Raw genomic sequence first — 26,497 nt, 5'->3', positions numbered from 1 at the left:
TTCCTTATTATACTCATCAGAGTCATTAGGCCTATAGCACACTCCTACTCTCAATTTTGATCTCCCAGTGTTTATGTCACACCAAACTGACTCAACACTGCACTGTCCAGCGATGTCGACTGGCTTCACTTCCTTGGTTTTTATGTGTTTCTTAACTAATAGCATAAACCCCTCCCCCCTTCCTATCCTGTCTATCCTTTCTGTAGACGTTGTAATCCCCAAATTGCAGTTCTGCATCCCTTATATCTGTGTGACACCACGTCTCTGATATCCCAACAATATCTGCCTTCGATGTTTTGAGCAATACCTCAAATTCATCAAATTTATTTACTAAACTCCTAGCATTGGTGTACACGCAAGTATACCTGCACCTGTTTCTATTCTTAGCTACCCTAACACAACCCATGTGTTTACTTGTACCGCAATGGCTCCCAGCAGTCTCTGAAATACCATGCATCTTGTTTTTCAGGCTTCTGCTCATTCTAATAGAAGCAGTGCAAGAATCTCTTTCACCTCTGCCAGTGGCTACTGTCAATCTATTGGTCTTTGTCTCCCCCCAAGCTAGCAGTTTTCCGACCCACCTAACACTGCCTCAATAGCATCAGCAAATATTCTTGCACCCTTTCTATTTAAGTGTATCCCATCCCTGTAGAAGCAATCTCTCCTGTTAACAAGTACAGTCCAGGCTGAAAAAAATTCTACCCCTTGAGCCTTGCACAATCTTTCCAGGGCCATATCCTTAAAACATTTTGGAAAACTGCTATTCCTTGTATTTAATTCTTAATCTTTGCTTGTGTGATTTTTCCTACCACTGAAGCCATTCTGGTCAGTCAGCAGTTACCCACTTCATTCTCTGTAAACATCTTTATGGATCGACAATACTTTGGCATTTCTCCAGTCTATAGGAATCACTTCTGAATCTGATGACATCCTTATGATTCAGACACAATTTGGCCACAGCAGCCCTTGTGTCGTTAAACCCAACAACAACAACATCCTCATGATTAATCTTAATGGTTTTGATGTATTGCCTCACCACTTCCTCTCAAATAATGGGGTATATGCAGTTTGCACCAGAGCCCTTACTTGGAATTAATTGTTCAGAAATCTTTGTCATTTTACAGATAAATTGGATAAATTTTTATTTCTTATTCAGTATAATTTCTGTCAGTTCTATGGCATATTCTTTTAGCATTTTTCTCCTGACCATGCATAATAAGAATCTGTTTTTGGTGAGATCATTTGCTTGTGGAATATTGGAGCATTCAGCATTGTATTTCATGGTGCAGTGGCTTTTAAAAAGTAGGTCTGCCTTAACAAAACAGTGTGATTTTCAACATTGTGTTCATCAGGCACTTTCCATGAATGTAGTCATGTCTTAGATAGCCAGTTTTTAAAGCACTGTAATAAATATAAATCTGCTTGGAGCTCCATGTAACAGAAATACTCCCAAGGATGCAGAGGAAGTTTGCTTGTCTGTTGAACTGTCTGAAACATCTATTTAGTCTCATATACCCATACACTACACGTGGCAGAGCCTACCACCAGGCATATTCTTCATTCACAGACGTTTCACCCTTAAAAAATTACCTTTGTTCATGACCTCAGTGCAGATGACAACAGGATTTGGCTAAATTTCTGTGTGTATTTAATTGAGTTTAAGCAAACAGTTACTTGAACTTGAAAAGAAATGGTTTATGAGTAATAAAGAACAGAATTATCATGGCTGGGCTACTGTCAATCATGTCAGGTTTATGATTTTCCACTTCATTCACTGAAGATGATGGTATGGTGTGCTGTTTAGAGTTTCTGAGATTACTGGCCTTTTATTTTTCGAAAATGAGAGCAACCAAGGAGTTTAAGCTAGTGTAGAATACTATTCTGAGATTATAGTTCTGACTGCAGTTTAAAGAAATAGGCAAGATACAGTGTCAACACAATGAAGTAGCATTAGCAGAGGCATATGATGCAAGAAAGCAAGCTTGGTGCCTCCGTAGCCATTGGGCAGGAACAGCAGTGCGTAGCACATGCTTCTTGATTAGACCGGGGTTCGAGCCCGTGTCCACCAAATACGGAGGATGCGGAAAGATCAGGGAATGACCACCGCATATCCCCGGAGCAATATGGCCTTAGTTGCTAATGCTCCTAAAAACCAAATAACAAACAAAAAACAAAGCAAGCTTATGCAACATCAGCCAAAAAAAAAAAAAAACACTCCCATTTCATCCATCCATTCGTTCCAAATACCTGTCGAGCTCAGCCTTAAATTTATTTAGGCTATCAACTTCCACAACAGAGGATGGAAGTCTGTTTCACCAACCAACTACATGCTGGCTAAAGCCAAACTTCCGCACATCTATCCTACATCTGTCTTTCCTCAATTTGAATTTATGCCCTCTCAGGTGATTATTCTGAGCAAGAGGAAGAATCCCATCAGCATTGAGCATGCTCAAACCATTCAAGGCTTTATACACCTCAGTCGGATCACCTCGCAGGTGCCTAGTCTCCAGAAGGTGCAATTTGCAGAACTTAAGCCTTTCTTGGTAAGAGGACCCCTTCGTTCCCCTCACAAATCTTGTTTCCCTTCTCTGTACATGCTTAAGCAACTCTACATCCTTCCTAAAATGAGGCCTCCAGACCTGTATGCAGTACTCAAGGCATGTCCTGACCATTGCCTTATACAAGGGGATAATCACCTCCTTATCCCTGCTAATCTCATATAAAAAGTGAATATGAATCTTTTACATGAAATCTTTCTAGGCTGGCCCATATTTATATTTCATTTTGTGCTGTGGTTGCCTCACCTGTGATCTTACAGTTGATATTTCCAATATACAAAATGAATGAAAGACATTCATATATAGCTGTATTATATTATAAATGTTTCAAGAGTTATGTTTTTAAAATTCATTTAAAAATAAGTAGTATTTTTATGAATACAATATTTAATTTCACAGCATTACTAATTAACCAAAAAAAAAAAAAAAAAATCAAGTAATACTGACCTTAAAAATTTTTTTTTTTAAATAACTACTAACAGCATGAAGATATTGTTTGCATGTGTCATAACCACATGCATCTATTTAAGCAATACATTTTTATGTAACTACTTAAGGGTTAATGTAAATTTTTATCTACTTTTCTTCTATATGTCCTTACAGACAGTTGAATAATTTTACTTTTTTAAGGTTATAGGAGCATGTGGCACTGAAGATAAAGCAGCACTTGTTCGTGATAAAGGAGCATTCTCATCTGTCACTTACAATAAAAAGGAAGTTACTAGTGCAGTGAAGAACGTTACCAGTGGTACTGGAGTTAAGGTGATATTTGATGCTTTTGGGGGAGATATTTTTGAGGACTGTTTGGAAAGGTATGTTAAATATAAATGTTTACACCCTCACTGGTGTGCAAAATTTAAGGACCAGTCAGGTTTTCACCTGTAGCTTCTCATAGGAGTGGCCTGGATATGGGAAAAGCATACCAAAAGAACCTCGTGAGGTACAGAAATGACAAAGGAAACAACACTGACACAACAACGGAAACAAAACGGTGCAGAGGGACTTTATTCAAAAATGGCAACATAGCACTGGCTGCCATGATACAGATGCATCACTGTCAAAGATGGAACAAAGGGAAGAGGTGATCCTTAGTAGGAGATATGGCCACCCCTAATGTCAATGCAGGCTTTGCACTGCCTGTTCATACTTAGAACAATGTTGTTGATAAGTTCTTGCAGTAACATCATCCATTCCTCCGTCAGTGCCATCTTTAGCTGGTGAACATTTTCTGGTGGGTGTGGACGTACTGCTAGGCATCTGCCCAGAGTGTCCCATACATGTTCGATGGGATTTAGATCAGCGGAATTGGCAGGCCAATCTATACGAACATTGTTCTCACTTTCCAAAAGCATATCAACAGCTGTAGTGCGATGGGGTGTGACATTATCGTCCATAAACACGAGCTCGGGGCCAATGGCACCATGGCACAGATGCACATGGGGAAGGATTACCTCAGTACAGTAGCATGCACCAATTACAGTACTGCCTTCCAGTATCTGGAGTTGTGTACATCCATCCAAGATAACACCTCCCCAGACGAGAACACCTCGACCACCATATTGATCTCTTTCAGTGATGTTGGCGGGGTGATACCATGTGCCAACCAAGAGGTTGGCAGAAGGTCTCACCCTGCATATCTGAGATTGAACCTACTCTCATCAGTAAAGAGTACCTTAAGTAAAGATTCTGTGGTTGTAACACTTTAGAAATAGTGTTGGTCCTTTAAGTTTTGCTCACCAGTGTATATTAGAATAGAAACTCAAAAACTAAATTGCCTTTTAAGAAATATCCTGTCTATATTACTCCACAGTTAATTCTTTAAAAAAAATAATTATTAGTTAAAATAATAAATTATATGAACTAAATATTTATTTGATTAACACAAATTTAAAATGTTTGCATTTTTCTAACTGTTATGCTATGTTTGGATACATTAAAGGTGGTTCTCACCCCATTTCATCACTGTGTTGACTTTAAAATGAGCTTTGTGTTGTGTAACTAGTTTGAAGACAGGCAGAAAATGCTAGATTTTTACTGGACCAGTTTGTTTCTTCTGTTCATAATTAGCTAGTTAATTAGATCTTGTGAGAGAGTTGAAAAACAGCTTTCATGTTTCTCCCTTACCTCAACCACAGGTATGGCAAAAAGACAGTTTTATTTATTGATTGCCTGTTTGATTTCTGTCAGCAGCTTTAACAGTCCGTTGTTAGTTTTATTTAGTTAAATTGTGGGATATTTGAATGGGACTGACTGTTTTTTTGGTAATCAGTATTTGGCTCACTACATCAGCACCCTGCTAATGGTGCATATGAGTAGATTGTGGCTATTTATAGGCTGAATTTTATATTATGTAGCTTGAATTACTCACAGGAAAACTCTACTCCACCTGAGATCAGCTGATTGGTCTCAGGTGGAGTAGTTCCAATTGAAGAGGCCTTTAAGTATCCCTGCAGTCATCAATGAGATTTCAACTCCGATCTCTTCGAACAAGTGACAGTTGGCAAAGCTGCTATAATGTCATAAAGTATTAGTTTTTATTTATCTTAGACATAGGGAATGGAGGGTTCATTTATAGTTTTCTCTACTGCTGGCTTAAAAGTATATACCTTTTGGCACTTTTGTTTACAAGACATTTTGTGCATTTATACTCTCTTGCATTGCACTGCGTGTTCACAGTAGGATTAGATTGTTTCATTGAATGGGCATGATTGTTGTAAAACACACACACACACAAAAGAAAAAACATATAAAGTTATATATGTGATTCTGAAACCAATATACAAAAGAAACACTACTTTATTTATCAGTGTTAAATAATTGTTAGAGAGGCCTGTTGTTGGGCAGGCTTGGATATTATATCAGTCTAAAACTTCAGAAAAACTGTAATCACAGGGCTTTTTTGAATTTTTTACCACGTCTTCAGACACATAATATAGAACAGGTATCGTAAATTTTCCAAAGGCTTTTTGATTATAATTCTAGATGGTTAGTGCCTACATCCAAGTTTTCCATTATTTTATTTGCAATTAAGTTTGAAAACATTTGGTTAACTTTTGGGATACTAGGTAAATAGTTTCTATAAATATCTTGAAATTCTTGTATCAGGTTTATTACACAGTGTAATAATGTGTTTTCTTTAAGCTTTTAAAAATAGAATAGTCTTCTAGTTATGTAAATGTAATTTCTGATGTGATGAGTAATGAGTTTTATCATGCAGCAGCTGTTTAACTTTTTTATGTAAATTTTTATCTTTCTAAAAGATAAAAAAAATAAATAAATAAAAAGAGAAAGACAGCCCTAAATGTCATTCATTATAATAACATCTAATTAACACATGTAGTAGGACCACTGTTCATGGGATTATTAGTATATTAGTAGTGACAAGATGCAAGGGGAGTAAGTTTATGCAGTGGTAGTTAAAAAAAAAAAAAAAAACTCATTTTATTTGGTCATCCCTTCTAATAATTTCTCCAATCGTTCTTTAAATTTATTCAAACTACCCACTTCCACAACACTGGGTGGAAGTTTATTCCAACAATCAATTACTCTGGCTAAAAGAAAATTTCTGTACATCTGTCCTGTAACCATCATTTTTCAATTTAACTTTATGTCCACTTATGTGCGTCATCTGAGAAATTATATCCTTGAGTAGGCCTACAAACTGCAAATCCACAAATGATGAAGTGAATGACCTGGGAAAAGTTGGGAGTGAGAGTTAGGTTAACAACCCATACAATATTTTTGTTAAAAATATTGTATGGGTTGTAAATATTGTATGGGTATAATAAAATATAAGTTATATAAATATGAATAAAACACTAAATAGAATAAAACTAAATACAAAGTAAAGATAAGAATAATGGATAATAGTGCTAAAATAAAATAACAAGTAACTTGGTGGTGTGACTTTTTTCAGTAATTTTTACACTTACCACAAGTGACATTAATTAGCAAGCCTATGGCATCAAATCTAATAGCAAATAAGATTTTATATTGAATTGATTGATTGAATGGTGAACTTATCAGGCAATAAAATTACTCAGGAATGTGATCGATTAAAGAGCTTCCAGGCCAGTGAACCCACATCTGTAGCAGAGTTAGGTTTGGTGAATGATCTAGCATCTGATTTGTGATGGGTGAAGTATGATTAAAACACAAACTGAGTATTTGAGTAGTCAGAGTAGGTTGAAACTCTCCATAATCCAAAAAGAAACATGGTTTAAAAAACTTAACTGTGAATGGCAAATTTGCAAACTGCAGATTCTACTTACAAAACTAGATGTGGCAGCCACCATTACCCAGAAAAATTCGGTATTTCATGCACGAGTAAATTGAATGGAATTAACCTTATAGTTTTCAATAAGGTACCAATTATGCCTATAAAAAAATTCTCTTAGATCCCTTTTAATTTTGTGCTTTGTAAGCTTGATAAATTGCTTTGAAATAATTTTTAATTTTGGAGATAAATCCTTGGTAAAATGTTTCTAAATATGTTTTTGATGAATGCCGTTTCAAAGGAATATTTATTATTATTTTTTTTGAGATTTTCTATTATTTTGTTTACTATAGTTATCTTGCAAATTTTCCAGTCAAATACAAATCAAAGGAAGTAGTTACATTTATGAATGCTTATGAACTCCCTTCTAAAAACAAATATTAATAGAATATGAAACTCAACTGTATTTAACACTTCTAAACATGTCAATGCAAATATTTATGGAGTAACAGATTCAGTGGAATTGCCTACTAATCCAAGGATAAGATTATCAAGTGAAGTACTTTTAGGGATTTTAAAAAATTCCTATACTATACTCAGTAGCTGTGTCATTGGGATTTGTGAATCAGAACTTCAGGTGGAGAGGATTAACCCATTCATGTGAATTTTGCTGCTGAGGTTCTAAGAATATCTGAAATGTTTCCAAATGAATTGGGGCTGACATTCCATATTTATAGCATTTTTTCTTGTGAGAGATTGGAACTGAATTTGAAGTCACACATTCATTACTTCTGCAAGGTAGCTCTGTTTATTGTATTAAATATTCAGACTAGATCAGTGAGACTGCCAGGAGGTTGGAATACTGTATTTCAGAAAGTAAGGAGGCTATTCACACAGCTGATTTTGATTGCTGTGCCATTGATGCTTATTATTGAAGTGAGCAACACAATCCTGATAGCAGTTTTGGCATTTCATATTTCTATTGCAGATCCCACTATGAATCACAATAGAGGGACTTTCAATCACCAAATCAAAATCTCATCTTGCAATTTGGTGAGCACTGGTATGTGCCTTGTGCGTGTCATACTGCATTACTGTTGTCTGATTAACCATTTCTTCTTCTGTTTGTTTATGTGTTTTTTTTTTTTAACACTATTGTGCTCAGTTATTCCTGTCATATGAGAACCATGTATTACATGAACCCTCTGCTACTGCATGCCGTACATTCTTTTAAGTTGATAAAGGAGCACACTACCAAGTTACTTGTTATTTTATTTTAGCACTATTATTCATTATTCTTATCTTTACTTTGTATTTAGTTTTATTCTATTTAGTGTTTTATTCATATTTATATAACTTATATTTTATTAAATTTTGATCTTAATTCTCATGTTTGTTGGTCATTACAAGAAATTTTTCACATTCTCAAGTGAACTTCCTTTTATGTATATAGATTAACGTTTAACATATTTACCAGCATCACCTACCATAGTGATCCAGTAATTGGATTAAGAAATAAGTGTCTAAGGAATTACAAACTTAGAAGGGTTTACTAAGATGTCACTGCATAATTGGCAGTCCATGAAGAGGGATTTGCGGAGCTGTATTTTTCAAGGGGAGGAAATAGGTTAACCTATGAATTTGATTAGCAGAAAAGTGTCTTGAGAATATTCTAAGTAAATTTTGAAAATCTGAAATGGATCAAAATAGCTATTCCAAATTTATAAATGTTTTTGTGAGATGGTGTTGGGGGGGATGACAGGAGCTATGGAATCTGAAATGGGACTAAAACTTTCCCAGGGATTAGCAGAGCATATATTGGAAATTTGGTGTTGATCCAGCTTTTCCTTTTCAAGTGATGCCCAATTAAAACGAATACAGTAGAGTCCTGCATCAGGTCAGGTACCCTCAGGTAATTTTGCAGTTTGCAGATTGGGCATGATTCCGGTTTTTATAAATATAGGCAACTCCCATATAACACGGTACTTCTACAATACAGTTTCACTCTAACCCGATTGATAAATTGCGGTAATCCTTGCACAACACGGTACTTGTATAACACGGTTTCGCTCTAACACTGTTAGAGAATTTCAGTAAACCTCTCATAACAGGGTATTTTTGAGTTTTGTGAGGAGAAAACTAGTGAAAAAAATTGGGAAATTCCTGTATTTTATTTTGTTGGGAAATCCCAGTGTTACGTTCTGAGCTGTTGAACTTGTGGAAAGATCTAGATTTCAAAGTTTTATTACTATTGGATAACACACCAGGCCATCCAAAAGATTTAAGTCATCCAAACGTTGAAGTTATGTTCCTACCACAACAGTTGTACTGGGTTAATGCAACTTCTTTCAATCAGCCATTAGATCAAGGCATTATATCCACATTTAAAACTCATTACATCAGAAAATCATTACAATGGATTTTGGAAAAAATTGATTCCGAATTTATTCAAGTAATGGCAGCATGGAAACATTTCTCAATTGTGGACTGTATCAGAATCGTAGCTTTATTGCTGAAAGAAATAAAACTGCCAACGGGTGCGTGTTGAAAAAATGTATGTCAGTTCAATCAGGAAATACGGTCCAACTGGCAGAAAACGGAATCAGTGCGATAGTAGAACTTTCTACGTCGGTAGCAGCGGAAGGTTTTGATGATATCACTACTGAAGCCCTTGTGGGTTGATAGAATCACCTTCCTCCCCACACTAGGTGGAAAAGACCTGAGTTCGAATCCCGTCGATGATGGAAGTAATTTTTATGGCTGTTTCACAAAATGGCTGAGTTAGGTGAGGGTATCATGGTTTTTTTTCTCCCGGAAACTCTGGTTTTTCTTCCAGCAAAACAGAAAATTGACCTCAGGACACATGCAATTTATAGACAATATACACAGAGTTACATGGCCTTAGTCGCCGATGCTCCTAAAAAAATATAAAAAGATACGATTACTGAAGATGTTCAAGAATTACTGGTAGAAGAAGAGGCTGGTGAAGCGGATTTGGTGGAAATGGCATCAGAGGTAAAACCAAAATCAATTCAGGGGATGATAGCTCAGATGAAAATTCTAAACTTCCAAATTTCACACTAAAAAGCATATGGTAAGGCATAAAGTTAGCCAGCAATTAGAATCTTATTTTTTGAATTCAGAGACTTGAACACCTCTACCTATCCACCGACGAGGAAACCTTCAATTCAGGTAATCGCGGCCTAGGTAGCTGAAATGTGCAGGAGCACCATCGTGCATGAAGTGTGCTTGTTGATGAATGATCAGTGGCGTGTCGTCCAAGAAATCAGGCATGTTGTTTTCCAGAAAGTTTCTGTACGCTTGCCCTGTGAGTTTGTTTGGAAGTACATGGGGCCCAAATAATTTATCACCAAAAACACCCGCCCAGATGTTGAGGCTGAACCGCTGTTGGTGATGTGATGGAAGAATTGCATGTGGGTTTTCCTCAGCCCATATGTGCTGATTGTGAAAGTTTTGGATTCTGTCTCGTGTGAACTGTGCTTCATCTGTGAATATCACTAAGGCAGGAAAGTGAGGAGTTATATCACACTGCTGCAAGAACCACTGGCAGAATTTTACTCGCACAGGATAATCTGCTGGTGACAAGGCCTATACCCGTTGCAGATGGTAAGGATACGGTTGGTGTTCTCACAACACTCTCCAAATAGTCGAACGTTGAACAGCCAGTTGCATTGCTATTTTGCATGTGCTGATTCCAGGAGTGGCATGCATAACATCCAAAATCTCCTCCTCTACTCCAGGAGATCTTAGTCATCTTCTGTCGGCAGCACGAGGTGTAAAGGTCCCATGTTCACAAAGGCAGCGATGGATACCTTCAAACGTTTTCCTCTCTTCGTTCTGGGAACCTTTTGTGGTACAAACGACGAGCCTCCAGAGCATTGCCGTCTGTGAAACAGTACATAAAGTGCATATCTGCTTGCTCCTGATTTGAGTACATGGTCGGAATGGAAAACCACCAGATTCTGTCACTACCTTGTGATGTCCGCTAGGTGGCGGTGAACAGTGAGTTATTGAATTCAGTGCTCCGTTAAAATATCCAAATATCAAAGTAAACCTAAAAGGATTATACACGAATTACATATTGACAGAGAGCTTATGATGACCGGAATCTGGATATAGAGTCCGCTAAAGGAATCCTGGACAGGTAATATGTTAATATTTAATTTTTAGGCATGTGTGCTTCGGTGTTTTGTTGTAATGAACAGTCAGTCTATAGTTGACTCAGCAGCGGAATGCAGCAATAGTCGCTTAAGACAATACGGTGCTTACAAGGTCAAGGACTGCGTCACGTGGCGACAAAGTTAGGGATTAAACCCTCCCCACCCCGACTGAACTTTTCTTCTATTATTCTCACAGGCAACAAGTTGCTTTGCTGTGAGATATTTTAGGAATCTGTGGCCTTTTGTGTGCCTTAAGGGACAAACTTTAGCTGGAAGACATCTGAAGCGGATATAACTAAACTGCATTTAGTTCGTCTGTTTTCTTTAACCCGCTTAAACCTACACATGGATGACAAACAACTTCCTAATACTGAGGAGTTTCTTCCGCCAGTATCTACGGCTGAAAGTTCTGGGTTATTAAATCCACAAGTTGCCCTCGAGGGATCGGATGATTCTGAGTCTTCGCAAGATGAAACTTTTCGTCGGAAATCTCTTTCCACTGAGCAGATGGAATTGGATGGCTCATTGCAGGACTCTGCAACGCAAAAAACACTGGCTAAAAATATACAGTCAGAGTTGGATAGTGATATCGCAAAGGGGGAGCCAACGAATGACAAGTTGGATACAGGCTCCGAAGATGAATTGAACTTACAAACAAAGCTAAATGAAATGGACGCACCTGTCATTCTGGGTACCATATCGAAACTGCATAATGATTTTTCTGGGTTTCTCTCCCAAGAGGGAAACAAGATTACTAAAACAGCTGGTAACATCCTAAGAGAAAAGTGGCATAATTTGGAAACAGTGACAATGTCACTTCTCATTGAAAACGAAAAACTAAAGGCGCTTAATCAGGAGGTACAAAACAGAACAGATCTCCTTGATAGAATTATAAATACCTGCCCGGCATTCGTGATGAATTCAGATACGGCCAGACGAGAGAAATCAAAGGATCTGATGGGATCTGAGGTTATCGATTCTCAGCTGATAAGGGAGCCACACCTGTCATGTCCAGAACCTAATCATTCTGAGTTACTACCTGCTTCTCCTGTTCCTAGATCATATGCAGACACTGTTCGAATATCGGTACAAAAGACTGGACAACCGAAAGTTAAAACTGATAATGTTATTATTCTTTGAGCTTCAGACACCAGTGGGTGCAAAACAAGTGGCGATGTTAAAAATCTCGTTACTAAGACCCTCAAGTCTGATCTTAAGACTGTTAAAATTAAGTCCCTACGCATGATACGAAATAAAGGAGTTATTGTAGAAACTGCTACCAACACAGACTTAGAAAATTTATCTGCTTCTGAGTCTCTTACTTCGGCTGGCGTCTCTCTCGGTCGCCCTTGCATGGGAAACCCCTCTTTGCTTTTTTACGGCATTCCAAAAGATTTAACTAAAGAAGAAATAATCGAAAATCTTCATGTGAAAAACTTGGCTGACTATGGATTTTCCTTAGAGGAATGTAAACAGGAAATTGCTCTCAGATTTACTACACGTGCAAGGTCGTCGTCACTTGTGAATTGGGTAATAAGCTTCCCGCCAAGAATGTACAAACGCCTTCTGTCCCAAGAAAGGATTTTCTTATCTTGGAGTTCTCACAAATTCCGTCGGTTTACAATTGTAACCAAGTGTTACCTCTGCTTAGGATATGGGCATACTGCACAGTTTTGTTCCCACGAATCCCCTTCGTGTGGTCACTGTGCCCGCAGTGGTCATGTTTTCTCTGAGTGCCCTCATAAGGAAGAGGCGGCTTGCTGCGTAAACTGCAAGCGACGTAAACGGGAGTACAGCCATTCTGTAAAGGACAGTGAATGTCCTGAATATAAAAGAGCATTAGAAACCACAAGAATAAGGACCGCTTATGAGTAATTTGACTCATTACTCTGTACATAATGTAAACAACACTACCTCTCTAAACGGTTCTACGCCAGTTTCGTCTGTGAGGGAGAAAGGCCGTCTGAGGATTATGCAGATAAACGGGCAGCGATCTCGGGCAGTAGCTGACGAGATTAGGCTTTCTGCCGAGACAAATTGTATCGACATTGTCGCTATACAAGAGCCTTATTTTGCACGCGTCCAGTCTGGACCACAGTCTAAAATCCTGGGTTACTCGTTAAAAATGAGAATAATACAACCCGTTGACCAGAATCCCAAATCTTGTATATTAATTCTTAATGACTCTTTAGACATCACGGTTCTTCATGGATTTTGCACTCAGTTCTCTACCTGCGTTCTTGTCACACACTCCGTAATGAATTTTTACTTAATTTCTCTCTACTGCCCTCCATCGGAGGACTTTAATCACTCTCTTGCTTACCTAGAGACTGTCATAAATACTTTGGGACCGAACAGCAATATATTGATCTCATCGGACGTCAATGCAAAATCAAACTTTTGGCACAGCTCTTCTACAGATGCACGTGGCCTTCTCTTGGAGGAGGTCATAATTAATCATTGTGTTTCAATTCACAACAAGCCTCATCACCCTCATACTTTCTCAAGTTATGCAGGAGAATCTAATATAGATATAACGATGACAAACTCTCACTTCGATTTGCGGCTTACTGACTGGACCGTGTATACGGACTGGTGCACCAGTGACCATAGAGTCATCTATTATATGCTTTCCCCTGATTCTACCGTTCCATCTTCACACACTTTCTCACAGCCAGAAATAATAAGATTTTCCATCAGAAACATTGACTGGAATGCTTTTGACTCTTCCATTCTTCTGGACCTTAACGAATAGAAACTTGCTTCTTTTGAAACCTCACCTATTTCTCATCAAGTGAACTATATTCAAAATGCTATAATAAAAGCGTCATATAAGTCTTCTAGGAAAAAGAGAGTTAACCAGAAGACGTGCTCATGGTGGACGCAGGAGTTATCGCAGTTAAGAAGGGAAGTTCATCGAGCCCGTAGGTACTACCAAAGGCATAGAGACTGGCCCCAAGCCGACGTTAATCGTTTTTACCAGCAGTATTCTTCTTTGAGGAAAAGCTACGTGAAGACCATTGCCTCTCGAAAGCGTGAAACGTGGATGAATTTCGTTCACACCTCTGGAAATGCTAACCCTTGGGGTCTTCTATACAAGATTGTAAGAGGAAAAACCTCTAGTTCTAACATATTTGGCTCAATTGTGGCAGACTCCGTGGAAACACTGAACTGGCATGATTCTACAAATGCAATCTTAGATGCTCTTTTTCCGTTGGATGATCCTACCTCAGACTTACCTATTCATTCTAAAATCTGATCAGACAATGAATTTTATGTGTCCTCAACAACCACCGAACCTTTTACGTTGGATGAACTGCAGGCTGTCTCCCATAAAGTTAATGTTCAGAAGTGCCCAGGACTAGATCTTATAGAAAACATTTTTATCATCAGAGTCTTGAAATTAAAACCTTACATTCTTCTAAACTTATTCAACAGATGCCTTCAGGAAGAAACTTTTCCGGAAATTTGGAAGGTCGCTCTAGTTAAGTTGATCAGAAAGCCGGATAAGCCTCCTGGAGCGGCTAGATCGTACAGGCCGATCGCTCTGCTGGCTAACTTGGGTAAATTGCTAGAGCGACTAATGGCCATTAGATTGAATACCCTACTGGTAGAACAGGATCTGCTTTCAAGAAGTCAATATGGGTTCTGTCCCGGACGTTCCTGCGAGGATGCTCTTGTGGACTTTGTCTCTTCAGTTCAAAACTCGGTACATAAATATACCCTGGCCGTTTTCATTGACTTCGAGGGTGCCTTTGACTCCCATTGATGGGAGAGCGTCCTGGAGCGTCTGCGATCGGCTAGGTGCTCCAACCACCTTTACCTTTTAATCCGCAATTACTTTGCCAATAGAACCATAATAGTCAAGGCTAAACATAGCCAAGTTTCAAGATCAGTATCTAGAGGGTGCCCACAAGGCTCTATATTGGGTCCTTTTACATGGAACATGGTGCTGCAGCAGTGGCTCTCCCGATCTTTCGGTAACGTCAAAATAATAGCGTATGCAGACGATCTCACCATCTTGGTAAATGGTAACTCTAGGGTCGATCTTGAAAATACCGCAAATTTTGTTCTCCGGGATCTCTACGATTGGACTATGGCCAATAAGCTTAAAATCAGCTTGTCAAAAACAAAGATGATGATTCTTGGATCAAAGTTGGATATCACTCGTCCTCCGTTGGTCAAGATCAACAACATTCGTCTCCCCATAGTTAAAGAGTACAAGGTTCTAGGAGTGGTAATTGATTCCAGCCTCAATTTTATTCCTCATTTGACAAAATTATCATCTAAAATACGTAGATTTACTGGTGCAATTGTTAGGGTGTCTCGTGTTGAATGGGGGCTCTCCAGAAAAATTTTAAGGATTTATTACAATGCAGTTTTCCTCCCTCTAATCACGTATGCTGCCGGTGCATGGTTTCACAGGGCATGGCTCAAACACTTCATTACAAAACTCGCCTCATTGCAGAGAGCCATTTTGCGGTGTTTAGTTAAGGCATGCAGGACAGTCTCGACGCAAGCTCTGCAAGTACTAGCCGGAACTTTACCTTTAGACTTGCAAGTTACTTATAGAGGCTTTTTATACAGACTGAAAAGGCAGATTGAGACCGAATTTCTTGGAATGACCATCAACCTTCAAGATGATGCTAAAAGAGAAAGAAGGAGACTGTGGAACGAGTTAGTAAACATTTGGCAGTCTCGATAGGATACAGCTCCCGTTGGTGCAACAACGAGAAAATTTATACCACAAGTTTCATTTCTCCTTGATAAACGTGTTCGATTGTGGTTCTGCATGGACATATTCACGTCGTACCTGTTGACAGGACATGGATCGATGAACCAGAGTCTTCTTAGGTTCAATTTATCACAAACAGACCTCTGTTCGTGTGGATCACCAGAGAGTTGGGATCACATCTTGTTTCATTGCTCCCTGTGTGACGATCTCAGACTTCCTCTTCAAGCACTTACTAATTTTCAATCAGGACAGGAGTCGTCTCTGCTTCAAAGCTCGGAGTCATTTCAGATTCTTCAGGCTTTCGCTCAAGGCGTATTTCTTCGAAGGCGTTCAGTGTCGACAGATCTCAACAGGATGCAGCACAACGGTCCTGCTGATGCATAGCTGGTTAGATCTTTAATAATACATAAACTCAAATCCTCAAGAAATGAAATTTTCCTCGGCCTGCAGACAAAATTAAGTGCTTTCTTCCTTTTTTTTTTTAATTTTATTTATTTATTTATTTATTTTTATTTTTTTTTTAATTTAATTTTATTTATTTTATTACTTATTTACATAAATGTTTTATTTTAATAATTTTGGTTCCAAATCCAGCACCACGGGTGATCATTTTTTTCCCCTCTGGAATGGGCCCCCAGAGGATCCTGGCCTACCTTCTGACAACATTAGGTGGGTCAGTCTCTCTTGAGACAGTACGTGCTTTACATGGACTGGCCCACCTTCCCGTGGTGTGGACGAGTACCCAGAATCATCTGTCCAGGTGACTGATGCTTCTGGGTAACCAAGCGGCCAGAACAGAACAACAAAACACACATAATACACACAAACCGACGTCACACACATATCTGGCCCATTTGTAGTGCTACTGTTCTTCACAGAGATACGAGGCGGAGTTGAACAAACGTTCTAGGAGCCGCCCTTTACATATACACATGTCCACAGTACCTTGTGATGAAGGAAATCACCTGTGGGTGATAAGACATTCCGGTTAATAACTCGGGAACCAAGCATTTCTGGAACTATGTTGATATAAAATATTTGTATTGTCTACATATGAGGAACTCATTCCTGAAGTTATGCCATGTATTTTTGAGACACCCTGTATACAAATGAAGCCTAAAAGTACATCTATATCGAACTGCCATAGTTTAATTTTTATAGTTTTGATTGTTGCCGTTTTTTTTTTTTTTTGTAATTGTGTTATGATTTATTCCATAGATTCTGATTATGAATAGTGTCTTAAAGTATTTACTTATTAAGTTAAATATATGTTAAAGAAGCAAAAGGTACTCTGAATTTGTAAGAGGATAATGCTGGTTAGGACAGAAATGAATTTGGAAGATAATCAGAATGATAATGAAATGGATTTCCATTCTGCCCTCAAATGGGGCAAATCTTGAAACACTTTTCATAATTTAATTTAATATTAAAATTATGTCTAAAATTTTAAAAAATATTTCTTTTCAAATATATTCCAAACATTTTCCCATAATTTAAAGTTCAAATTTTTTTGTCACATCTCTCCATAGAACTGAAAAGAAAAGATAGGAATGAAATACGAATGAAACTTTGATAGAGAATTATAGGAAAGCTATTTATAAGGGCCTCCGTAGCTGAGTGGTCAGGAGCGGGAGTGCAGTAGCACATACTCTTTGAGTAGACCGGGGTTCAAGCCCCTGACTACTAAATACGGTCGATCTGCTAATGTGCACTGGACCAGCATGGCAGATTATGGTTCTTTTCCCTCAGCATGAATCATTCAGGAGGCTTCCATCCTGCAGTGGGTTGATAATGGCTGTAGTTTACCTTTTTTTTCCTTTTTTTTTTTTTTTATCTATAAGGAAGCAAAAAACAGAATTTTTACCTATCCAGTTTAACTTTTATTTACCTGGTTATGTAATGATAATAAAACCGAATGGTTTGTGGCATCCAATTATTTCATATTTTAATTTTTGGCAAAATTTTAAGGTACATATAAAAACAGAATTTAAACTATTTTCGGTGAGGTTAGCTATTGACCTACGGTGAAATGCTTTTAATTCATGCAGTTTTGTAACTGTTTATTTCAGTGTAGCTCACGAAGGCTCAATTATTGTTGCTGGATTTGCTTCACGTAAGGTTCCTCACATCAGTACTAGTCAGCTGCTTCCCAAATCATGTGCTTTGCTAGGAGTGTCCTTAACTCACTACAGAAAAGAAGCTAATGATATTTATCATGACACAGTCCAGGAAGTAATTGATATGTATGAGGATGAATTTATCGAACCCCATGTTTCTGCTTCTTTTAAATTAGAACAGGTAGTGTATTTGACATAGATAGTACATTTTACCTATTTACTTAATATATTCCTAAAACCTATTTAGCGCATTTATACAAAATGAATACAGTGTATTTAGAATGTTTCAAAAATCATTAGTTCCAAAACTGGACTTCTCTTATATCTTGCAAAAAAAATTATTGCTCCTATGATTATCTTTGATGACACTCAGATTTATAAGATAAGATCATATATCTCTGTTAGGGATACCCTGGTTTCTAATCCCTGTTGGCTCATATCACAAATATTGCTTTTTCTGAATCTAAAACACTGGGTTTTCTTTTTTGCTCTCATTGTAACTTTTCTTACTCACTCTGTACAAATCTTAAATCTGCCCTACCATGGAATTTGTTTCCACATCTTGGGGGGGGGGGTGCCAAAACCTCTCTTATACTTTTATACTCCATTCAAAAGAGGACAATCACCCATCTCTTACAAAGTCTCTACACTCTGTCTTATGCATGTTCTGTTTCTGCTGTATGCCTTTTCTGTAGATATTTCCATAGGCGCTGTTCTTCTGAATTGGCATCTCTAATTCCCCCACTCTCTTTCAAACCAATCCGAATTTTTTAGCTTAAGCAACGGTGCTCACGAGCACCATTGCTTAAGCTAAAAAATTCATATATAAATCTTTGTATTTAAGAAAGGTGCTTTCTATTTCTCAACTTTCTGCAATATTCTACAAAAATCCATGCCAATCTTTGCTAGAAAATCCTTTCTTTTGTTAGTGATTGAAGGAAAATTATATATTTTGTGACATTTTAATATCAAAAACGGTCAAAGTTTGACACTTTGATGGTATTCTTAAAATTTTTTCTTATTAATTATTGTTAATTTGACATTTATTTAGTAAGAAAAATACTTTGAGAGTATGATCATTGTTACCATAGCGTTGCTACAGACGACTGAGAATACTGCCTTATGGGATTCTGTTTCTGGTTTTAACACGTTTCTGCTGGGTTTTGCTCACTAGTTACCATATATGTATAGTGCTGACTTTAAAGGTGATGAAAGTGTTATAGTAAGAAATTTTTTGAGTTTGTGTGCAGATGCTTAAATATATTTTCTTTTAACATATTTAACTAAAGGTACTAAATCTTTTCAAAATGGATAAGTTTTTGAAAAGAAACTGAAATGAATATGATGAGAGAAAAAAATTATGCATTAACACTACCTTCACAGTCGTCTGATTTAGGCCTACACGTTTCAAATACAAAGAAACAAAAAACTAAAAAGTATGCATTTAAATCCTCTTGGGAATATGATTATTTGGTAATAGATAATAGTAGTGGAACTGGTGTAATTTGCTTATTATATCAGGTGTGTTTGGCTGGCCATTGGAAACCCGAATTGTGAAAGACATTACCAAACATGCCTTAGAAATTTTCATGAAGCTTTCCCCAAATTTTGTGATATTAGAAAAGCTAAATTTCAAGAAGAAAAAAAGAAACTCAAAAGACAGAAAAATATTTTAAATTTAGGTCAAGCTAATAGTAGTAAAGTGTTAGCGAATGAAGTTTCATTTATTTTATCAAATATAATTGAAAAGAATTTATTGCCTTACACTAGTGGTGAAATAATAAAAAATTGTGTAGTCTCATCATTATAACTGCTTGCTAGCATCTTACCAGAAAAACAGAAAGCTACCTTGATTAGCTCTGCCAAAACTATTCATTTGAGTAATGATAAAAGTTTCAAATAGATTTCATAAAATGGCAGATGTAATATTCAGTGAATTATTAGATATAATTGAAAGTTTTGTATTTTTTTCAATGGCACTTGATGAGTTGACTGATGCTACAGGCATATCACAACTCATGTGCTTTGTTCGTTTGATTCAACATGATGGCAGCTGTGAAGAAGATTTTGTGGCTATTTTGCCATTTACTGGTCATACAACTGGAAAAGATGTATATGATGCACTTATGAAATTCCTTACAGTGCACAAAATTGATCTAAGTAAACTTGTATCAATTGTTACTGATGGTGTGCCTTCCATGATATGTAAAAACAAAGGCCTTATTGCTTATCTTAATAGAGATGAAAGGATACTTAATTTTATTACATTATCACTGTTTGATTCATATTGAGGCCTTGTGTTCATGAATAAAAGATCAAAAATAAATTATAGGATGTCTTGAAGTCATTGTTAAAGTCATCAACCATTTTATTGCTAAATCCTTAAATAAGTGACTTCTAAAAATATTTTTGGAAGAGCTTTAAGCACTGCATTCTGATCTTATTATCCATACAGGGGTTCATTGGCTCAGTTGTGGAAAGGTGCTCTCCAGAATTTGGGAGGTGTTTGAAGAAGTAAAAGCTTTTCTAATAGAAAGCAATAAAGAAAACCTTTTTAATGAAATTTTTACTGAAGATTTCAAGATTACACTTTCATTCATGATCTTCAGCCATTTAAATTTTAAATGAGTTAAATTTGTGGCTACAGGGAAAAGATAAATTTGTGGTAGTTTTATACAAGGAGATTATTGCATTTGAAAAAAAAAAAAACATTTCAAGTGTTTCAGAATCAAATTTTAAAAGGAAATTTGCTTAATTTTCCTACTCTTAAAAAATGTCTGGAGGAAACTGTCGGGGAGTGCCATCATTTGTAATGAATGTAATCAAAGATCTTAGTGACCAACTCCAAGAAAGATTTGAATACTTGAAAGAGTACTTCCCTAAATTTGAATTAACGATAAATTACAGAAATTTTGAAATCAGTAACTTGGAACAAATTTTCAATCAAGATGAAGTAGCAGCTGCTGAGTTAGAACTTGTTGATATGCAGTTGGCTTTATCTCTGAAATATCTTTTCCAATACAAAACTATTTTAAAATTCTGGGTTTCTTCTGACTGCAAAAAGTTTCCTTTATTACAAAGAGAAGTGCTCAAAGTGCTTTCTATGTTTGGATCATATATGTGTGAAAGTGCTTTTTCATTAATGAACTAGGGGCTTTGCCCCCTGCTCGCCAACCCCCGTGCACCCTTTTTACGTAATATGCAGAGGTAGGATGGAGTAAGTCAAATATTTTCTACGTAAAAGACACACCTGTCTAAATGCACTGATTGATATCTAATATAATATACAAAAGAAAACAAAGTGTAGGAAAAAACTATAAAAAGTAAATTTGTGTGAATGTTGAGTGAATGAAAGTTATTATTAAATTACATGTTCTATCTTAGCCTCTTCACAAGACATTGATGGCTATGCAGGCCCTCAGAGGCCTCATGGTTATCCAAGCTGACACCATGCTGTAGCTTTTCCTAGCTGGCATGGTGTGGGATGCTGACACTGGCCATTAGGGTAACCCCCAGGCCAGTGTGGGACAGAGCTGCAAAAAGCACGCTCCACCATAGGAATCTATTTCCCTTTGTTCTTTTATTCCTACCACTTGGGATGGTTGCGTGTCCTTCCCCCACCCTGGGTGACCTTACCCCCTTTTGCGTGGTGGCTCACCCCACCACCCACTTTCAACTCCCACCCTCTGGACCAGAATGGGCGTCCTGTACCAGGGACCCCCTTACTGTCAGTGCCTCCGTAGCCAGGTAGGCAGGAGCAGCAGTGCATAGCACACGCTTCTTGATTAGATCGGTGTTCGAGCCCATGCCCACCAAATACGGAGGATGTGGAAAGATCAGGGAATGACCACCGCATATCCCCGGAGCAATATGGCCTTAGTTGCTAATGCTCCTAAAATCCAAATAACAAACAAACAAACCCTTACTGTCTCCCCTTTCAAATCAGGCAAGTGCCTCAACTATCGTCCTCCCGCTCTCTGTTCTCTGCTCCTTTTATCCCATCCTCTTCCTATCTCTTCATTATCTCCTTTCCCAAAAAAAAATATATATTTTTTGGGGGCTCTCCTTGGATGCCTAGGTTACACCAGGATTCACCCTGCCAGAGCTTTCTTCTCTTCTGTGTCCTGGCCCACCTCCCCGGCGGGCCAGGACATGTAAACTGGGGATGTTAGTGGATCTCCACAGGCCCCCCAGGCTAAGTGGCCAGAGGAACAACACACTAGTACTTCACAAAACACACCCTGGCCTTATGCAGAGTGTGGTATTCTTCACAGTAAAAACGCAGAGTTGGGGGAGACCCCCCCCCCCCGGTGCTGCCAGACAAAAAACACTGTCACTATTCTTGATATCTAATCTCGGTATCTAATCAGTAATTCCGTGCATTTGTAGTGAGCGGAATTCTCAAGGTGGAACAAATATCATAATGTAATTATTTACCTGTGTTTACATAGATCACTTAGGAAAAGGCCCTTTGCTTCGGGTTTTATGATGCATGAGGAATATTGTTGCATCCCAAAGAGCAGGACTAAAATATTTCACTGAAATATTTACAAACTATACAAATATTTACAAAATACTAAATTACTATATTTACAAATATACAATATTCATTAATATACAAAAAACGTTACAATGATACATCAATTGTTAGACAGGGAAGCACATGCACGAGGTTGGTGAACGTTGTGGAGGCAGTTGTGAATAATTAATTGCATTTGTAGTGACGTAATTTCCTCGCCCTCTTCTCCCATTGGCTCGAATAAATATCACTAGGAGGAAAACTTTTAATGTATAGAGAGATATCAAAAACAAAAGGACAAGATTGTTGACATCACATATGGAGGCACCTCCATAGCCAGGTGGGCAGGAGCAGCAGTGCGTAGCACATGCTTCTAGATTAGACCGGGGTTCGAGCCCATGACCACCAAATACAGAGGATGCAGAAAGGTCATGGAATGACCACCTCATATCTCTGGAGCAATATGGCCTTAGTTGCTAATACTCCTAAAAAAAAAACCAAATAACAAACAAATAACAAATAATAATCACATTCGGAAGAAAATTTGTGATCATCTCTTCATAATGGAGAAATTAATTTCAAAGGTTTGGCATCATCTCTTCAAAGTCAAGGTTCACACTGATGAGGTAATAAATATTAATGCCCAAAATTTTTAATTGAGAAATAAAATTTTTGTATGTGTAAATACAGCTAAAAAAATTAAAAATTGCATTTTTAATCAATAAGCAAAAAAATTTATATTTTAATGTATGGTGCTTGCACATATTGTAAGCTGCAAAATCATGCTCGCTTAAAGCAAAAGGTAAAGAACCCCTGCTTTAGAGCTTTTCATTCCTCTATGGCTGTCCAATGAAATTTTCTGTTTTCTTAATGGTACATTTGTGACATTTTCATAATTCACCTGTATTTCCTCCTCCTACCCCCAGTTGATAAGAGATATTCACTTGTATTTCTCCAGTTGATGTGATCATCTAAGATGTAGCATCTTAGATGATCACAGACCCCCATTCCTGAAATTAAATAAAAGATAAATATAATTCTTTATAGTTTGAGTAACATATAATCCCTTTCTCCTCTAAATGACATTCTGACAATGCTTATTATATTATTAGTATTTTTTAAGTTGTTAACTTTATTTATTCAGCTATGTACCAACTTTTGCAGGTCAATGAAGCTTTGGAATCTCTCGAAGGGAAAAAGTCTACAGGAAAGATTATTCTGAATATTAAATGAAATCATTTGGGTATTGATTCAGATCATTATGCACTATTACATGAATGATGTGTCCTAAAATAATTGGAAGTGTATTGATAAAATGGGGAATTACAACTAGAGTTTATCTAGCAATAATTTGAAAAGTATTCAAAAATTCTAAAACACTTTTTTATTTTATTTTATGTAATTATATTTATTTTGCAAAGTAGCTATGTATATAAAGCAAACCAGTATATTCTATAGGTGTGGTTTCATTGAAAATAGTTAGTTGACTGCTGACTTTAAATAGAAAACATTCAAAAATTATAGTGTCACTCTCCTCAAAGTCTGTAGCAACTATCAAAGGTTGCATGGTACAATTTGTGATTCATTTGTAAGTCTGTTTATCTACGTGGAAACTGATCTGCAGAACACTTCACAAATGTTATTTATGGAGTGCACATTAGGTGAGTGAGGACACTATTAAATTCAATTGGTCTGAAACAGTTTACTGTATAAAAATGGAATAGCTAATCGTGCTCAGATTTTTTGTACCTTTCAGGAACAGTCTGATGAGTTATTTGGTAAAATTACACTTAGAAATGAAGACCACTAAGCGATGAGATAAAGGTACTGAGCTTGTTTAACCAGATTCACATACGCTTCAACTTTTTAGAAGGAATCAGTTTTGTTCTCGCATTCAAATAAATTTATTTTTTTTATGTTATTTAACATTTCTATGGAAACTTAATGGCTTTTTGATAATTTTATTGTGACTGTATTAAGGTTTGAAGAGTTATTGGTATCAAAGCCATTAGCTTATGCAAGGGAAAAAAATTGCTACTTTTATATTGTCATTTTATTTAATAAAACTTTTTGAAAACAATATTAGAGCAATTTTCATATATTTGGCCATTAAAGGAAAGATCCCCCCCCCCCAACCTTAGGAGGAAGACCCAATGAGAAATATTCATGTGCAGTCATGCTATCAGCTTCTAAGGTTGGGGTGCAAAAACTACACCCTGTGAGATCATTTAGCGGGCAAAAAAAATTATTAATTTTAGGAATATGACAATTTATTTTTACAGTGTACACACCAGTTTGCTAGCTAGGAAAAGAAAAACTAATGAAAAATATAAATGGGCACATTATGAGCATTTAAAGGTATCATTATATCCTCGTGCATCTACTGTCTTGATTACAGAATGGTTTAACAAAAAATTATCCCATTAAATGTCTAATAAGAGTAACTATTATTGTAATTAATGTAATTAAATACAAAGATATTTAAAATACTGGTTATCCACAAGTGTCATACATGACTGGATTGTAGTATTACATGAATCAGTAGTGGATTATGTTTTCATTCACTTTTGGATGAAATTCTAAGGCCTATACTACACAAACACTTAAATTGTGGGTGTGTGAATGCTTCCAAAACATTAAATTGCATGTCGTGTTCCTAATGTCAGATTGTTTCGAACTCTGCATTGGATACCACCAGCTTCTCAGTTTCAAGACGGATGTTGTTCTAGTTGGGAGGCGCCTCCGTAGCCCGGTGGGCAGGAGCAGCAGTACGTAGCACACGCTTCTTGATTAGACCGGGGTTCGAGCCCGTCACCACCAAATACGGAGGATGCGGAAAGGTCAGGGAATGACCATCGCATATCCCTGGAGCAATATGGCCTTAATTGCTAATGCTCCAAAAATAACAATAACAGCTTGTTCTAGTTGGGTATATTGCACATTTATGCATAATTAATTGCGAGTAGAAAGAGAAAACAACGATGGGGATTCATCCAGCAAATTCGCATAGGTTAAAAACAAGACATTTTTATGTTATGTTTGAAACACACAGGAAGTTTCCTGAGAAGTTTTTTTTTATATTATAGGATGTTGATGCAGAGCTTTGATGAACTTCTAATTTTAATTAGTGAAAAAATCACAAGTTGATATCGTCAATACAATCCTGCCGAAAGACTTGCTGTTAAGATAAAAAATAAAAACATTTGAAAAAAAAAATTATTTTTTATTAGTAAATATTACAAATACAGTTAACAAAGTTCAACTAAATCATAGTTATCTTCTGATTCATTTCTAGTATTTATTGGAAAAGGAATCCAGAATATGCAGGTGAAGCTATAGGTGGATTACTGATATTGTGTTTTAAAATGGTTGTTTTGGTTTATCTGTTTCTTGAGGTAGCCAAAATATTTGTAAACACTTCTGTTATTTGATGACAATTTTCAGTTGCATTTTTTAAGGTTAAGCTATCCATTATCAGGAAAAAAAAAAAAAAAAAAAAAAAGCTCTGTATCCGAATCTGTTGCTTTGCATATCCTCTCTTTGTAGTGCCACGCTATCCAAGCAATTTGTAATATTTGTTGTGATGACTAACAAATCTTCCCTTTTTCTTTTTATTCCTGCTGGTAAGAATACTGAGAAAATTTTTATTTTGTGTTCGAACATCATCATCATCAGCCATTTTCAATCCACTGCAGGATGAAGGCCTCTCCAGCAACTTTCCAGTTCCTCCTGTTTTGAGCACTGGACATCCATTTACTACCCACAAACTCATGAATTTCATCTATCCATCTCCGCCTTTGTCTTCCAGGTTTTCTTCTAGCTCCTCTTGGATACCATTCTGTTATTTTCTTAGTCCATCTGTCATCATGTCTTCGAGCTATGTGTCCTGCCCAAGACCATTTTAGTTCTTTAGTTTTGATAAGAATGTCCTTTACTTGAGTTTGTTGCCTAATCCATGTGTTTCTCTTCTTATCTAACAGTCTTATTCCCAATATGATTCGTTCCATTCTTCGCTGTGTAGTTCTCAGCTTCTCTTCCATTCTTTTGGTGAGTGCCCAAGTTTCACTTCCATAAGTCATGATGGGGAGTATACATTGGTCCATTATTTTACGTTTCAGACAAACTGGGATATTGCTCTTCAGTATGTGACTATATTTCCTGAATGCTATCC

The 26,497-nt window shown here is 37.0% G+C and overlaps 1 protein-coding gene across 3 annotated transcripts in view; it reads left to right on the top strand.

The window, feature by feature from the left end:
• The window catches only part of LOC150090271 (protein Cryzl2-like), a 78,653-nt gene extending 53,998 nt beyond the window's left edge, over window positions 1-24,655 (top strand). For 2 of the 3 annotated variants that reach the window (XM_090369041.1, XM_090369042.1), the window contains exons 6-8: window positions 3,189-3,370; window positions 17,760-17,988; window positions 23,491-24,655. In XM_090369041.1, coding sequence (XP_090225167.1) covers window positions 3,189-3,370; window positions 17,760-17,988; window positions 23,491-23,559 — 480 coding nt within the window. In that variant the 3' untranslated portion in view covers window positions 23,560-24,655. The remainder of the gene's footprint in view (window positions 1-3,188; window positions 3,371-17,759; window positions 17,989-23,490) is intronic. The other variant, XM_090369043.1, reaches the window with a different exon arrangement.
• Window positions 24,656-26,497: the final 1,842 nt, after the last annotated feature.

The sequence above is a fragment of the Mastigoproctus giganteus genome, chromosome 2 (genome assembly GCF_048544385.1).
Source record: "Mastigoproctus giganteus isolate SK-2022 chromosome 2, ASM4854438v1, whole genome shotgun sequence".
In the NCBI taxonomy this organism is placed as follows: Eukaryota; Metazoa; Arthropoda; class Arachnida; order Uropygi; family Thelyphonidae; genus Mastigoproctus; species Mastigoproctus giganteus.
The sequence above is the reverse complement of the archived record's forward strand: the minus strand, read 5'-3'. Positions and strand labels throughout refer to the sequence as shown.